Genomic DNA, 17256 nt, shown 5'->3' with positions numbered 1-17256 from the left:
GTGTTTTTTCTGTGATATTACAATTAATAAAAGGAGCAAAACAATGCGGTTTAGATTGACTAGAAGCAAGCAAGGTAGTGACAAGGTACAAGCCAGCGGTGGCTTTAACTGTATCAATCCTCTCTTGAGTGAGATTGTCTTGTATAATGCAGTGGGTTGAAGTGAAAGTTAAAGTGCATTTAAGTTGGTGTGTGAGTTTAGAAACAGATATTAAGTTTAATTGAAAATGAGGCACGTATAACACATCAGACAAATAAAACTGATCAGAAAAACGTACTAAACCAGAATATGTGGCATAAACAGTTTGGCCATTTGGAAGACTAATTAAGATAGGTTTAATTTTAGTATAAGTAGTAAAAACGTTCAAATTGTGACAAACATGATCAGTGGCACCAGAATCAATAATCCAAGATTCTTTTATAGAAGATAGTGAAGAGAGAAACTTACCTGTTGAAGAATGCTCAGTATTGGGGATTTCATCCGTAGAGATGTTGCCGACTTGATTAATTTGAGTGTGAGAGGCAGGATCCTCAAGGTTTTGCTGACGCAAAATGTTGGTAAGGAATTGGCACTGTTGTGATGTAAGTTGAATCCCCATTACATCCTGTTCTTTAGGAAAAAGCTCAGAAAAAGTGTCAGTAGTAATCATATTATTGGCTTGGGATGTCCAATTGGTGAATTTGTAGCCAGGAGGGAACCCATGCTTTTTATAACAGGTGTCAACAGTGTGGCCAAGACGATTACAAAAAGTGCAGACTTTTCTAGTAAAAGAAAACTTTGAGGTTTTAATATTACCAGAAGGAAAACCCACTTTGTGAAAACAAACAGCCTCAGTATGACCATATTTACCACAAAAATTGCATGTAATAGTGTGACTACTATTAAGACTATGAAGACTAGGGTTTTCATTAAACATTGCCTAAAAGATTTTTAAAACCAATCAAGATTTTGAAAGAGAACAGAAAAAAAAAAAAACCAAGAACAACAAAGAGGGAAATAAAAATCAGAGAGAAGCGCAGCAGAACTCTTCATTCGAAGAGCTCTGATACCATATTACAGTAAATGAAGATGAATATTCCTTGTCTGATGTGATGCTTTAATGTAGCGTAAGTAATCGCACGTAATCGTAATGAAGAAAGAGAGGTTTTGATGAACCCTAATTGTAGAGAAAAATAAATATAAAAGAAACTTTTATTCACTTGTATATTAGAGAGAGTAAAATACATGGTGTATATATAAGAAAAAAGATTAAGACCTAGGTGAAACAGAAAAAGGAAAGTTGGGTCAAACAAACAAAGCCCAATAATTTAAAATAGAAAATTAAATATATTAACAGTTTATGGTTTATAATATGGTGTGATGCCTCACGTATGTAGTTGCTTATGATTTTCTTTATGGTGTAATGCTTAACATAACAAGTTTCTTATGTTTTTTTAATATGAAAGGATGCTTAACATAACTGGTTACTTGCTTGTGCTTTTAATATGCTCTGGTGCCTGACATAGTTAGATGTTTATATTGTTTCATATGAAGTGATGTCTTGCATAGTTGATTGTTTATTATGTTTAATATGGCGTGACACCTAGCATAACTTGTTGCTGCTTTTTAATATGATATGATGTCTTGCATAGTTAATTTTTTTTTGTTATATTTTTTAATGTAGATAATTCTACAACTTCTTGCATAGTTGATTTTTATGCTTTTTAGTGTAGCTCAATGTTTCGACGCAAAGTCTTACATAACACTTCTTTTACAATTTTTCTTAATGTTGCAACAAACTGCCTTGCATACCTTTTTACTTATGCTTTTTTATTATAACTCAATGTTATGATGTGATGCCTATATTAGTGAAGCTTGTTGCTTACACTTGATAAAAAGCAAAGTTACCTTTGAATTTATATAGTATAATGGGTTGTCAATAAATAATTGACTAAGGCATATAACATCAAGCTAATGATGTTGAAGGCATGAAAGTCGTGACAAAATTTTTTTAGGAATGAAGATGAGCCAAAAATCCTCAAGTTGTGAATCTAAGTCAAAGATGTTGAAGGCATGAAGCTAAGTTAAAGAGATTCAAGATGTGAAGTCAATATAAACATACTAAATGAGTTGAGGAAAACTAGAGATGTTAAAGATTTGAGATTGAGCTAGACATAAAGATGAACTATAGATGGTCAATCATCAACACATTAAGGTCAAACATTTAACAATAAGTAGGTTACCAAGTTGTTAGACACAAGTCAAAACGAATAAAGGGGTGTACCAGTTCTTTTCTTTTTTTTTTAAATAAAGAAAATACAAACACAAGACAAAATAAAATTTGTAATGTACCAAAATGAATTAGTTCAACTAGTTTTATATTCAAGTTTTAAATGAGCTTGTTAATGTGAAATTAGTAAATTGCATTTTATTATGTATAAGTTTTTATTTATTTCACCGTTTATAAACATTTTATGTGATTGTTATAGTGACGTCAATATATGAAGCAACATAGATATTTCACCTACTAAAGTTTAATAAGAAGAAGATTCATGACTTGTGTAGTCAATTTTTTTTATCCACCCCACCTTTGTCCTGAAATAACTTGGATGTGGTTGTAGCCACATGAGTCTAAGAGGCACACATATATAGAACATACATAAAACTTTTTTCATATAGGTGTGACTAAGTCTATAGGGGTAAGGGAGACACACTAGAAAAGAAAATTGCATCACATATTTGTTCACAGAAGAGTGGTTTCACACATGGGAGTTAGAGGTCTTATAGTAGAGAAATTTGTATCGTAGGTTCACTCGTAGAGGTGCGGTTGCACCCAAATGGGCGTGAGAGACGTGCCATGAGGGGAAATTGCATTAGAGGTGTGGTAACACCTACATGGGTATAAGAGGTGCATTAGTAGGAAAATTTATATCAAAAGTTCACCCATAAAAGTGTGTTTGCACCCACATGAGTATAAGAGGTGTGTTAGTAGAGAAATTTGCATTAAAGGTCCCTCCACAAAGATGTTGTTACACTTAGATGGGTGTGAGAGATGCATTAGTATAGAGTTGCATCAGAGGTTCATCAACAAATATATGGTTGCACTTATAAGGGTTTGGGAGACATGCTAGTAGAGAAAATTGCATTATAGGTTCGTTTGTAAAGGTGTGATTGTGCCTGACATAGACATGCAACGTGCACTAGTAGAGAAAATTGCATAAGAAGTTCATTTACAAATGTGTGATTTCATGCACATGGATGTGGTGTGTGTTTTAGGAGAAAATCTTGTACCAGAGGTTCTCCTATAGAGATATGGTTGTGCCCTACAAGCGTGTGAGAGATGCACTACTACAAAAAAATGAATAAGATGTTTTTCCATACAAGTGTGAGAGACACATTAGTAAAGAAAACAACATTAGTGGTTCAACTACAAATGTGTGACTTCACACAAGATTATGGATAATTGTTGTTTGATAAATAATTTAAAAGAGAGTGAATTTTTTTTTTATATGATGGGGAAAAGTTTTACTAAGACCACACAATGAACTTCAAATTATTTTTGTTGAAAATTGAATATTTGTGAGTCAAGTTCTTTAAAGGGGTGAAATGTTTAGTCTCTTAAGTCGAGTTGTAAGCCATAATAAGAAGTAAAAATAACACCAATAAAAAATTGACAAGAATTGGATGGAGGTTCACCTGGAAATAACACTTGCTCAAGTCAATAGATAAATAATAAATTTAGAATATAATGTAAATTATAAGAGTAAGTATAAGTTTAAGTGTCTCAACCAATGTCAATATAGGATCACTTGAGTCTTATAGTGTAAGATAATTTATATTCTTAGAGATAATCTGCAAAATAAAATAAATAAAAAATAGTCATCATAAATAACATTATTCTAACTAAATAATTTGAAAATTATTAAAAATAATTAAATTTATTAGATGTTATCTCTTATTTGTTATTTAACTGATTTTGTTTGCAATAATTTATTTAAACTATAAAATAGAAATTAAACTAGAATATGAGTAACTACACTTCTTAACAAAAGTAAAACTATTTAATTTTAAAATAAGTATATAAGAAAAACACATAATATCGTTATTTTACTATAAAAAAAAACACAGACTAACTTACCATAAAATAAAATCTAAATTCAATAAAAAAATCATGTAAAGATCAAAATGAAAAAGAGATAAAAAAAAAATCAACATTCAATTTTTTTACATAAACTCTGAAGTGAAATGTATTTAAAGTGTCCAAATACACATTAAGTGTATTAGGCTGTGGTAGGATCAAAACCTAATAATATATTTATTATCTATTTAGTTTTTCTATAATTTAATTTATATAATATATTAGTTTATTTTTTAACTTCTGTCTAAGTTCATTTTCATTTATAGAAAAATCATTTAATGTTTTATTAAAGTTACTCACAGAGAAAAGTTTGCATGTAATTAATGCTGCTGCAGATGATGCAATCCTAATAATAGTAGCAGGGGATTCATTTACAAAGTTGTCGAAGTTGGAGCTAACTTTATCTTGTGAACTAATGAATCTCTAATAAAGCTGAAGTTATCCTTAAAATTTTCAGGTGTCTTTAGTTTGATTTGTTGGCTTGTTTTTGTTTTTCGTTGGTTTGTTTTTAGTTGTCTCAATAGTAAGTTTTTGGTAAGGAAGGTGATGTTAATTTTGTTCTATTTTATATAAGGGTTGAATTATCTTGAAAATGGTTTATGTTTATTTATTTTTTATAATGAAAAAAAATAAATTCTGAATTGGAAAACAAATTAATATTTTTTTTTGTATTTTTAAGGTTTGGGAAGATTTGTAGCATGTACATGTCCAGCACATTGGTAGCAACTAGCTATTTTTTTTAATGTTATTTGTCCTCTTGAATAAACCTATTTATGGTTGAGTATCATGTGGATGAACTTGGATTGTTTCTTGAGTGAGGCTAAATTATCTTACATAATGTTTGTTAGCATTTGGGAGGATTTGCTCTCCCTCCCTTCAAACACACATCATGTACCTCAGCAGTGTCCAATAAAAGTTTGTGTTTTGTTATATGTCCTGTCCTTTTGTGCACAAAATGTCAAGTTTAGCCGGCTTCACAATTCATTTCAAATGATTTGTTCATTCTATAAAATCAAAATAACTGTATCTTGGCAATATATATACATCACATACACTAGTGGTATTCTTATAGACAACATGTTATCTGAAATTACAGAGGAGATAGATGAAGATACCCATTGGTTTATCAACACAGAAAAACAGAAGGAAAAGATCAGGAATATTATACAGTACCAAAAATCTGTGTATGGGTCATCAACATCTTCTTCTTTGTCACCTTCAGCTGAATCCTCATCATCCTTCACCTCACCCCATAAATCACGCAGTTTGTTGGGGTTGATGAAAGGAGGAAGCACATCCATGAGGAGATTGTTTGACATGGAGCACACAAGTTTGGCAACCCATTTTGACTTCTACAGTGGCTCACCAATAACCAAGACAATATCTTTGTGGGATACTGATTCTGAGCGTGATTTCCAGGATCATTGGGCCTTGATCAAGGAGGTTGGATCCACTCGTTTTGTTGGAACTGATAGAGAAAGTGAGTTAGCCTCAAAGGGTAGTAACGTGGATGGAGATTTTGGCTCCCACAGTATGAATTTCAATAGTGGCAAGCGAAAATTGACTAGGAAAAAGTCTTTTAGGAGGTTGCCAAGATTTGGTTTGTGGAGATGTGGAAGATTTAGATTCCCTTGGAGATTTAGACGGCTTAAAGTTAGAATTTGGGGTAGACTATTCAGGTAGAGCCATCAAATTGCCATTGATTTTTTGGCACATAGAAAATTTGGAATGATCAAGTGGGTTAACTATTGTCTTGAAAAAGTGTTCCTTCAAAACTTGCAAAGCTATGGGATTTACATCAAGTGCTACTATTCAATGAGAAGAGTAATATAACATTACAGATACTTGCAAATGATACAACGATCAGATATCAGTCTAGCTATGACACTTCCTTCTTCAATCTTCAAATTCCTACTTTCTTTGTTCCATAGATGAACCCCATAGTTCTCCTTACTAAGCTGAAGCAGTTTGGCTTCAACCCATTCTGATTCACCTCTAGTTTTGGGCTTCCTAAAGAAACCACCAATCTTTTTCCAATCTGCTGGATAAAAGGCCAAAGGAGGCAAGATTGTAAAGTTGGAGCCTTGCCTTTCTCCCAGTCTCTCAACCACTCTGGAAACCAGGTAGGGACCATTGTACCCCCATTTGTTCCCATTAAAAGTTAACACAAATTCATTAATGAATCTAAGAAGAAGTGGATGATTCATGTCAAATATCAGGACTGCATTGTTTAGTCTAGTCCAGTGCTTATTCCCAGAGTCCATGCTTTGTGCTCCAATAGAATTCCTCAACCCAGATAATGGTTTCAAGACTACAAAATCCGTGTCTAGGTACACACCACCATATTTGTACAGAACTGCAAGTCTCACCAAGTTAGATAGGTTCTGAAACAGAGAAATCACACCAGGGTCCTTCTCCCCTTTCATCAACTCGTTCAGCCATGCTTCAGCTGGAGTCCCCTTGAAGAGAAATGGCAAGTCTGGGGTCATTGCCTGAACTCTGAACCTCCCATCAAGAAGTGGCTTCAGGATCCTATAACCAAGAGTGGAGTCCAAAGTCCTTGATAGAATCACCAAACAAGCCTTGGGATGCACCTTGAAAAGACTCTCCATAGACAACAATTCTCTTGCTTCAAATGAGCCTGCAGGGTACTCCCAAGTCATGAAAAATTGAGACTCACATTCATGGCTGAAAAATCCAAGAACCCGAGCATGGAATTGCCTACTCAATCCATCCGACTTCAGAATCTTGAATTCGCGAAGCTTCCCTTTAAACCAAGCAATTCTTTCTTCTTTAGTGGAATTAAATGGAGCAACAAGCACTCCTTGACTTCCTTTACTACCAACTCCTTCATTCTCTTGCATGGAACGTAAAGGGGTGTGTGTGAGAACAAGAGTTGACCTTATCCCCTCTCCATTTCTGTGAGCTCGAGCTTGCAACACTTCTAGTGCTCCTTTGCTTGCAGAAGGGTGTAGGGAATCCTGGTAAAGAAGATCATCGCAAAGGATAAGAAAAATTATGGCTGAGAAAGTGATGAGACAGAATATAGCTATCTTGGAAGGTTTGAGAAGTCGGTGATCAAACATTTTGTTAGAAGTTAAAACTCTTTTTATGATGAGAATTGCAATGGGAAGGAACTCATGTGCCATACTCTCACGCTGGACATAGAAGACTAAGAATTTGACTTCAACACATGAAAGTGAAGATGAAACGTGAATATTGTTTCATTGTGATCCTCTTTTGGTCATTGTTTGAAGCATTCAAAGCGTTTATGTCAAATTTTCACAACTCCAAAGCTGCCATCACATAAATTTTGAGAATTCTCATTGACCAAATTCTCCGGAGTAATTTTTAAAAGAAAAAAAAATTCTTCATAAATTCAGACTTTATAAAAAAAAATTTAAAAAGTTTGAAAGTTTTTGAAGAAATTATAAGTTTTTCCAATTAAGTGATACATAAACTCATTTTAATTGTAGAATTTTTTTTCATTTCCGTTTAGTTTTTTGCTACTCAAAGTTCTTATAAATAAATTGATCAAAACATATTTATAAATGGACAAATCTTTTCACAAGCATTTATTTTGAAAAAAAAACTTGCCTTCTTTATAAGTTAAAATTAACTTAAATATAAACTAATTTAAATTTGTTGAATAATATATTTTTATTTATATAATATTTGGAAACTTAATCAAACTTCAATATTAAGGTAGTGTTCTAATCTCATCAAATTCAACGGATTTAATTATAATTAATGAAAAATTTAATTACTCATATTAATGCTATGTATTACAAAATAATAATATATATTTTAAATTAACATATAATAGAAAAGATATATATATATATATAAATACTATAATAATAAAAAATATTATTATAATTTTTTTTAAAAGTTAGTTGCATTATAAAACTATTGATTTTACTAACATGAAGTTAAATTTTAAATGATTCATAATATTTTATTTTTAATTAAGAATTAAGAATAGAAATTTTAGAATGAATTTATAAGGAAATTACGATTTTTTTTTCTTTAAATTCACTTACTTTAAAACATATTTATCACACTAATGTTGCAAAATGATTCAAAATGGTTAACTACCGTGCATTTTTTAAATAAATTATATAAATTAATGGGCTCTTGTGCATCCTATTTTTTAATTTTTAATTTTACTATTATTATTATTATATATTATTATTATTGTTATTATTATTATTATATATATATATATATCCAAATAACTAAAATAAATTAATAAAATAAAATATTAAACAAGAATAAAATAGAAAAACAATTTAGAGCAGTTAAATAAGAAATTCCTTTATATATAGATATAATCTCTAAATAGTAAGTGGTTAATTGTATTTTAATTATAATAATATGTAAAAAATAAAATTTAAAATTATATAATGTTTTTAGTTAAATGTATAGTTTTAAATTTCTTATTTAGTTATTATTATAATTTAAAATATTTAAATAATCATTTTATGCGTCTAAAATTATAACAATAAAATATTTAATATGTATACATATATAATGTAAATAAATTTATAAAGTAAAAACTGTAGAAATATCAAACGAATCTCCATTACAGTTTTTAAAAAATCGAATAATATGGGTAAAATCATTCATAAATAGAAAATGTACATTTAATTTAATCTTTCTTATAAATATCCTTTTTAAACATCAAATTAAAAAAAATGTTTTAACAAAATATTTGATGAAATTTGTGACTAAATTATGAATAAGTTAATCATATATTTATTAAACTAGTTGAATTAAATTTTGTTGTGAAGAAAAATAAAAAATCTATCTATGATAGCAGAAGACAACTTCATTAAATAAATTAATTTTAAAAATTAAAAATAATTAATTACAACTAAATTAAATATTATTTTAGATAAAAAAATTATTAATTTTAAATTAATTATTATTAATAATAAATAGTTTCTAAATTAGGTGAGCATAACAAGAGATCATGGTTCATCAAACAGACCATGTTGCATCAAAGTTCTACAACAATACTAACTACATTAAAAAAATATAGATAAATTCTTCTAAATTTTAAAGAACAAATCAATAATAATATAATGTTAAAATTGAATTACACTAACATATGAAATTCAATTTAACTCATATTAAGATTAAATAATTTTATTTTATAATTAAAATTATTAAAGTACGAGAACTATCATCACTTATATATTATAAATTCACATTTAAAATAATTAATTATAAATAGAGAAAATTCAAATACATATAGAAACAGTATTTACAGTAATAGATTGGAATACTTAAGTTTTACTAACTACTAATTTGTATTTATTACATTTCAAGACAAAATATCATGTTATAAAAAAAAATTGTTGCAAATAATTCCATAATTAATATATAATATTTTCTTGAAGAATATTAAATTTGAGATGGGATTGAGATAACACATAACACCATATGAACTTATTCTCAAAATATACTAAGTTTAATTTTCAAATTCAAAACATTAATATTAATTCTAAGTTGAGACTGATAAAATAATAGAAGTGATTTTAGAATAATTTTGTGGTCATGGAATCAGAATTTTCCTTTTCCTACTAACACTCATTAATTAAAGGTTGAAAAAACGTTATACATTCTCACACACGGCTTTAATTGAATATGCCAAATAAATATAGGGCTTTTCGGTCCCAACATAACTTTATTTTTATTTTATTTGGATTAACTCAAATCATGTTAAACTGATTTTTGATATATCCAATTGAAGTTTTAAATTAATTAAATAAATTAGAGTCACTTAATAGAACCTTAAAAATAAGTTCAGGAATCTAATAATTGATTATTTTAAATCTATAATAAATGACATTGATTCCAATATTTGTGCCTATTTGTGTAATTTTCTCATATATTTTTAAATAGTCAATTTTTTAGGTGTTTGTTAAAACTTTTTTGACATAATTAGAACTTGAAAATGCTCACGAATAGCCAATGGTGTAGTGCCAAAATCTCTTTCACATGAAAAACTGTTACACCTCATAAGCTCGACATAAATGCTCACTTAAATAAATATTTCATTATGTTATATAATTAATAAACCATATCTGTTATGCAATAGTTTTGGATCTTGATTAATAATACCAAGTAGCAATCATGTAGGTAGCTCTTTCCATTCACTTATGTCTGATACAAACTGTATATTTTTGTTTGATCAGCAAACTGTATATAAATTATAGTTTCACAAATTGAATAAAAATCCTCTCAAAGACTCCCAACAATTATATGATCGTAATTTGATGAAATATAATTTTCATTTGTTTGAGATTTTTCATACTATATTATGCAAATACTTCATTTAATATATTTGAGCATGATAGTATTTACATCAGATTATGTCTTTGCCTCTATATGATATATTATAAATTGAAGTCGCACAAAAATAAATACACAAGTTGTTTTCTTACCTAACACAGCTACGAATCACAAATTAGTGTATGGAGATTTTATTCAACAGAAAATAAATGTGAAAGTGCCTAAGAACACATTCGTCTTAAATACAAATGGACCATCTCTTACCTATTATTGATGCAAATTGGCAATCTCAGCTACTTTTTTTAATAGCATTATCACCTTAAAACATAACCTTCATCATTTCAGAGTTGGCATCAAAATTCTGCACTTAAAATATGAATCATCCTTGTGCAAACTCTAGGAGCCTGTTGTCACAAATCCTGAATAGATGTCTTCTAGTATGCATGATCTTAATCAAGGAATCAGCAATTGCAGCAACTCCTGCAGGAAATGAAACTGATTTGCAAGCCTTACTTGACTTCAAGAGTAGGATAGTAGAAGATCCATTCAAAATTATGAGCTCTTGGAATGACTCCATCCATCACTGCAGTTGGATAGGAATCACATGCAACATCTCCAATGGAAGGATCATGGACCTTAGCCTTGAGCAACTGAGACTAGGAGGCACTCTTACACCATTCATAGGAAACCTCACATTCCTCAACAGACTCAACTTGTTAAACAATAGCTTCCATGGTGAATTTCCTCATGAGGTGGGTCGTTTACTCTACCTACAACATCTAAACTTCAGCTATAATAACTTTGGTGGGAGTATTCCAAGTAATCTCAGTCACTGCATAAAACTGAAAGTACTAGCTGCAGGAGCTAACAATCTTACAGGAACAATCCCAACTTGGATTGGAAACCTTTCTTCTTTGTCTCGAATTAGCTTTGGGTTAAACAACTTCATTGGAAGCATACCACACGAGATAGGCCTTTTATCAAGCTTGACTTATCTGGTGCTATATGGGAATTACTTGTCTGGCTCGGTTCCTTCTTCAATCTATAACAAATCTTCATTATACTATTTCAGTTTTACTCAAAACCATCTTCATGGGAACTTACCAGCTGATGTTGGAATTACTCTTCCTAACATTCAAGTATTTGCCGGTGCGGTCAACAATCTCACAGGATCTGTCCCTGCATCATTTTTGAATGCATCAAAACTAGAGATTCTTGATTTCTCCTTGAATGGTCTCACTGGAGCACTGCCAAAGAACTTAGGGGTCTTAAACAGGTTAACTAGACTTAGCTTTGAACACAACAGACTGGGAACTGGGAAAACAGATGATGTTGCCTTTCTTGATTCTTTGGTCAACTGCACAGTTCTACAAGTTTTACGTCTAGGAGTAAATAATTTTGGTGGAGTATTGCCTAAAGCAATTGCTAATTTCTCAAGCCAAATGCACACATTTGCCCTTAATTCCAATGGAATACATGGAAATATACCTGCTGGAATTGGCAATCTTGCTAACCTGGCCCTAATAGCTTTGGAAGGAAACCGTCTAACTGGTAGTCTTCCTGATGCGTTGGGTAGGCTGAAAAATCTAAGAGAATTGTATCTGAATGTCAACAAATTTTCAGGTAGAATCCCATCCTCCTTGGGAAATTTGTCTGTATTAATAAAACTCTTTCTGGAGGAGAACAACTTTGAGGGAAGCATCCCTTCTAGTCTTGGAAACTGCCAAAATTTATTGGTACTCAGCCTTTATAGCAACAAGCTCAGTGGTACCATACCAGTTGAAGTTATTGGCCTTTCTTCACTAGCAATATATTTAGATGTATCTCATAATGCTTTGTCAGGGACTCTTCCAGCTGAAGTGAGTAAGCTACATAACCTTGGAGAGTTGGTGCTGTCTGAGAACAACTTTTCTGGAGTCATTCCATCTTCTCTTGGCAGTTGCATTAGCTTGGAAAAGCTGCATTTGGAGGGAAATTCTTTTGATGGAAACATCCCTCAAACTTTAAAGAATTTGAGAGGTTTACTTGACATAGATCTTTCACGAAATAACTTGTCTGGTAAGATTCCTGAGTTTCTTGGAGAGTTCACTGAGCTCAAACATCTAAATCTTTCATACAATAATTTTGAAGGTGAAATACCAAAGAAAGGAATATTCAAAAATGCTACTTCCCTTTCATTATATGGAAACAACAAGCTATGTGGGGGTGTCCCAGAACTAAATTTCCCTGCATGCACTGTCAGGAAAGCTTCTCTGGCAAGAAGACTTCTTGTTCTTAAGGTGGCTATCCCTATAGCTTGTGCGGTTGTATTACTATTAATTATATCATGTTTTCTTAAACTTCTCCCCACAGTTAAAAGATCAAAAAAGAAAACTCCTACATCAACTACTGAAAGGGATTTGGAATTGAAAATTTCTTACTCAGAAATTACCAAGTGCACTGATGGATTTTCACAGGATAACCTGATTGGTTCGGGAAGTTTTGGTTCTGTATACAAAGGAACTCTATCAGGTGATGAATCTAGTGTTGCAGTTAAAGTATTAAAACTTCAACAGAGAGGAGCATCTAAGAGCTTCATTGATGAATGCCAAGTTCTGAGAAGCATAAGGCATCGCAACCTTCTGAAGATCATAACTGCCATCTCAGGAGTTGATCATCAAGGAAATGACTTCAAAGCTCTAGTGTTTGAGTACATGCCTAAAGGAAGTCTAGAAGATTGGTTGCATCCTATAAGCAATTTGCACTTTCAGAATAAGACATTGACATTCACTGAAAGACTCAACATAGCTATTGATGTTGCTTGTGCACTGGAATATCTCCACCATTTCTGTGAAACTCCAATTGTTCATTGTGACATAAAGCCAAGCAATGTGCTTCTTGACAATGATATGGTTGCCCATGTTGGTGACTTTGGATTAGCTACATTTCTGTTTGAAGAATCAAGCAAGTTATCCACACAACCAGTTATGTCAGCTAGCCTAAGGGGTTCTATTGGCTACATCCCTCCAGGTGTGTTATTCAAAATTCAAAGTGCTAAACTGTAAATTATATTATATTTATTATAAATGACCAACTAATAATTGACATGCAGAGTATGGTATGGGTGGGAAGCCTTCTACACTTGGAGATATATACAGCTATGGGATACTGTTACTGGAGATTTTCACAGGAAAAAGACCTACAGATGAAGCATTTGAAGGTGGCACGGGAATTCAGCAGTTTGTAGCAATGGCTCTACCTAACAATGTCATGGATATAGCTGATCCTTCATTAGTCTCTGAGCAAGACTTTGATGGGGGAAGTGAAGAATTTGAGTGTGAAACGAAAGCTATAAGGAGGAACAATGAGATTGAAGCCACAGCTAAAGGTTTGATTGAGGATTGCTTTGTGTCTCTGATGCAAATTGGAATGTCTTGCTCTGCAAATCCACCTAGTGAACGAATGCCAATCACTGTGGTCATCAACAAACTACACACTATCAAGAACATTTATACAGATAAAGCATAGTGCTATATGAACAACATTTAAGAGAAGGAAAAATGTAAGAATGATATGTAAAACTGCAATAAAAAAAAGTGATGGTCTAAAGTGGAGGGCTCATTAGGCGTACAGGGCAGAAACTGCAGCGGCCGGTTATCCCTCCACTGTCGGGAGAGGGAGGTTTTCGCTGCTCTGTAAATCCAGCCTCACGCTGTGCCCTCCACTTTAGGACCCAAGAAACCCAAGCCTTCGCTCGGATCCCATGGTTCAACTCTCAACTTGGAGTGGGCAGGCCTGCATTTTGCAATCAAAGCCCAACCCAATGAAGCCACAGTTCTATCCCACCACAGTATTGCCCCCCACTTGAGTCACAAGCTAGCGTTACCCAACTCGGCGGACTTACGTTCTTGTCAGAGGATTATAAAGACTTGGTTTGTTTATGTTTTGGTCAATGTGGGACTTGCAAATATAGAGAGGCAGAACATTTTCTTAGATTGCATCCTTTTATCTGGCAAGGTACAATAATATAATGTTTTGATATAGAAGATAGATTATGACAGTTATTCTTTTGATTGCATTTGCTGTATGTTTGTTAATATTTGTTTCTTTAAATAAAATTATACAAATAAGTGAAAATATAAAAATTTAATTAATTTAACTGATTTTCTTAAAACCATTAATCATACTCATTATATTCTCATTAGTTATCCTTAATGTGTTTTTTAATCAATAAAAATATTTCATAAAAAACACAACTTTTTTCTTCATTAAAAAATAACTATAAAATACATTCACTCAAAGTTTTAATATTGATAAATAAAAATATTTCATAAAAATTATAATACTTTCTAAATTCATATTAACTACATAGATTATTTTAGGAAACCTTTAACATGGTATAGTTCAGCTTGAAATCTAAATAAGTAAAGTTATAACTATTATTTTTAATGCATATGATTTGTTTTTTTTATAAACTTTGGTAAACATTGTTAGATAAGTACCTTCCCCTACTCAGCTTGAGGTTAGGGATTGTGTGTCATCCAAGTTTCTAGTAATCAATCATTAGACATAATTCGAGTTCTAATTGTCACTTTGTGAACATTATATCTAATAGATGGATGAATTAAGAGAATCAACTCTTGGACGACCAAGTTTTGAGTTAAGCGAATCAACCCTAGATCATGTGGTTGGTAAGAATTGGTCTATAGGAGAACTCCTTCAATCTTGGGTATATTCGTACTACCGAGAATCTAACAAGATTCACAACTTATATTTGAAATTTAATCGTTTCTACAGTTAGATGGAAATTTTGGGCAATTCCAAATTTTGTTCAAGGCACAAATCATCTATAAATGTAACAACATAAGAAGAAGAAGGGAAGATTTTTTTCGGGACTAAAAATATACCACATTGAACACTCTCATTAATATAAGAAGAAATTGTTTCTCAAACAATTATTTACCCAAAACCAATTCTAACTTGTTAGAATTAGAGGCCTTAAACAATAGGAGGGGTGAATTGTTTTTGAAAGATTTTCACAAAGGTAAAGTGAAAACTATGAAGAGTTAATCAATGAGAAATCAGATCAGCCAAAAAGAAAATTGTTTTTAAACTTGATTCCAGAAAATCAACCCGTTGCTTTTGCGAAACAATCAGTTGTTTTTATCAGTAGTTTATAAAATCAAAGTTAAAGCAGTTTAAAGAATGTAAGAATAGAGAGATTCACACAAGATGTTTATATTGATTCACTCTTAACCAAGAGCTATATCCAGTCCTCAACTAACCATTGAGAATTCACTATGTAATCAAACCTAAATTACACAACACACACCAAAGTGATGATCTTGAACCCTTCAAGAACACACACCACCTTTCGCAAAAACACACAATTTTCATAACAACCCTTTGAAACCACACAACACCAAATCGCACAGAAATACAATGATTGAGGAAGAAGGAAAAGAATACACTTAGATACAAAAAGATCAAAGTTCAGAATACAAGACCCTGAAGTCAAAACACCTTGTTCAACATAATCATTCTTACATAATTGAGATTTTAGTTCTTTACTTATGCTGGTGTATATCAGTATATATCTTATCAATATATTAGTATGACATAATAAACTAAACATCTAATGAAAGTAATTTTTAGCCTATTTAATGAGATACAAAATAAAAAATTCCTATTAATAAGACCACAAATAGTGATCAAGCTTTGAAAGGAGATGATAAAAACTTTGAAACAGGAGAAACGCATTAAGGAGTTCTTTCAATGAATATGACATAAAAAAAAATAAAAAATAACAGAGATAAATAACTAGACAATTATTGAAGAAGATTTGATGAAGCCTACCATATTTTTTTAACAAAATCTAGAAATTCTTTTGTTTAAATATGTTGCAAATATTCTACACAATTCCATAATTATTTATTTTCTTATAGAATGAAGTGGAAAGAGACATAAACAAATTTAACTACAAGCTAGTACATAATTAAATACTTCATTAATGAAATCATAGGTGTCATTATTGACTATCAAGGAGTTTGTCACTCTTGATTAGTTTATTTTGCTAGTTTTGTCCATCATATGAAACTTTTTGAACTTACCATCTAATCTTATAAATAGAGTTTCTTATGTACAAAAAGCACTTTAACATTGAATGAAATTGAGTTTTCCTGAAAATTTGGATGTCTTGAGATTTGACACTCTTTGTTGGAGTTCTTATCTTGAAGAGCCTTAAGTAGTGAATCGGAATCAACATTGTACTTATCCATGATTCAAGCAAAGGTTCTTTATTATGCATCTTTCTTCCTATTGTAAATGTTCATTATATAAGTTCAAATACATTATAAGATATATCCTGATATAAACTTTCAAAATCTGTGATAAAATTTTAATTTTAAAAGCGTCACAATGTAAAAAAAGTGTTCGGTGATCTAGCTTTAAAAAATGATTAAGTTTCTTATTGTATAAACCATCGAATTTTAGAGAAGAAATCAAATTTTAACAAACTTACTTTTAAAAACTTTTTACAATAAATTAAAATAAATATAGTAAATCTCGTCTCCAACTTCATTAACCGAAAGTGCTGAATTGTTCATGCTTTAGCTCTTTAACCTTTTCTCTAGCTTTTAAGGAGAAAATGTTCTTCAACTGTCATTTCCACAAAATTCTCATTATCTTGTCACCCGAAATACTGTCACTTTTTTTGTCACATATGTTAATTTATACATACATAATTATAACAAATATTTATATAATTATTTGAAATTTGTAAATAAACTAGATTTAACTTATTCAAAAAATTATTTTATTTTTTAAAATATTCTTAGAAAGAAGCTACTTAAAACATATCA

At 31.1% G+C, this 17256-nt stretch overlaps 2 protein-coding genes and 1 non-coding gene across 3 annotated transcripts; 1 reads left to right on the top strand and 2 right to left on the bottom strand.

The window, feature by feature from the left end:
- Positions 1-5097: 5097 nt before the first annotated feature.
- Positions 5098-7407, bottom strand: LOC137826093 (uncharacterized). Its single transcript, XM_068631944.2, has one exon. The coding sequence runs from the start codon at positions 7264-7266 to the stop codon at positions 5953-5955; it is 1314 nt and encodes a 437-aa protein (XP_068488045.1). The 5' UTR covers positions 7267-7407; the 3' UTR covers positions 5098-5952.
- A 3182-nt stretch (positions 7408-10589) lies between these two features.
- Positions 10590-14474, top strand: LOC137826092 (receptor kinase-like protein Xa21). The gene is made up of 2 exons (XM_068631943.2): positions 10590-13426; positions 13509-14474. The coding sequence occupies exons 1-2, from the start codon at positions 10792-10794 to the stop codon at positions 13922-13924; spliced, it is 3051 nt and encodes a 1016-aa protein (XP_068488044.2). The 5' UTR covers positions 10590-10791; the 3' UTR covers positions 13925-14474.
- On the bottom strand, positions 13989-14292 carry LOC150025414 (signal recognition particle RNA). The gene has a single exon (XR_016515261.1).
- Positions 14475-17256: the final 2782 nt, after the last annotated feature.

The sequence above is a fragment of the Phaseolus vulgaris genome, chromosome 8, assembly GCF_051622355.1.
Source record: "Phaseolus vulgaris cultivar YP4 chromosome 8, ASM5162235v1, whole genome shotgun sequence".
In the NCBI taxonomy this organism is placed as follows: domain Eukaryota; kingdom Viridiplantae; phylum Streptophyta; class Magnoliopsida; order Fabales; family Fabaceae; genus Phaseolus; species Phaseolus vulgaris.
Note: the sequence above shows the minus strand (reverse complement) of the source record. Positions and strands in the feature narration are given on the sequence as shown.

Bases quoted from the DNA above. Each gene is read 5' to 3' on its own strand.
- LOC137826093 (XM_068631944.2), bottom strand. From the start codon at position 7,266: ATGGCACATGAGTTCCTTCCCATTGCAATTCTCATCATAAAAAGAGTT.
- LOC137826092 (XM_068631943.2), top strand. From the start codon at position 10,792: ATGAATCATCCTTGTGCAAACTCTAGGAGCCTGTTGTCACAAATCCTG. The intron at 13,427-13,508 runs GTGTGTTATTCA...ATTGACATGCAG, and splicing joins TATTGGCTACATCCCTCCAG to AGTATGGTATGGGTGGGAAG.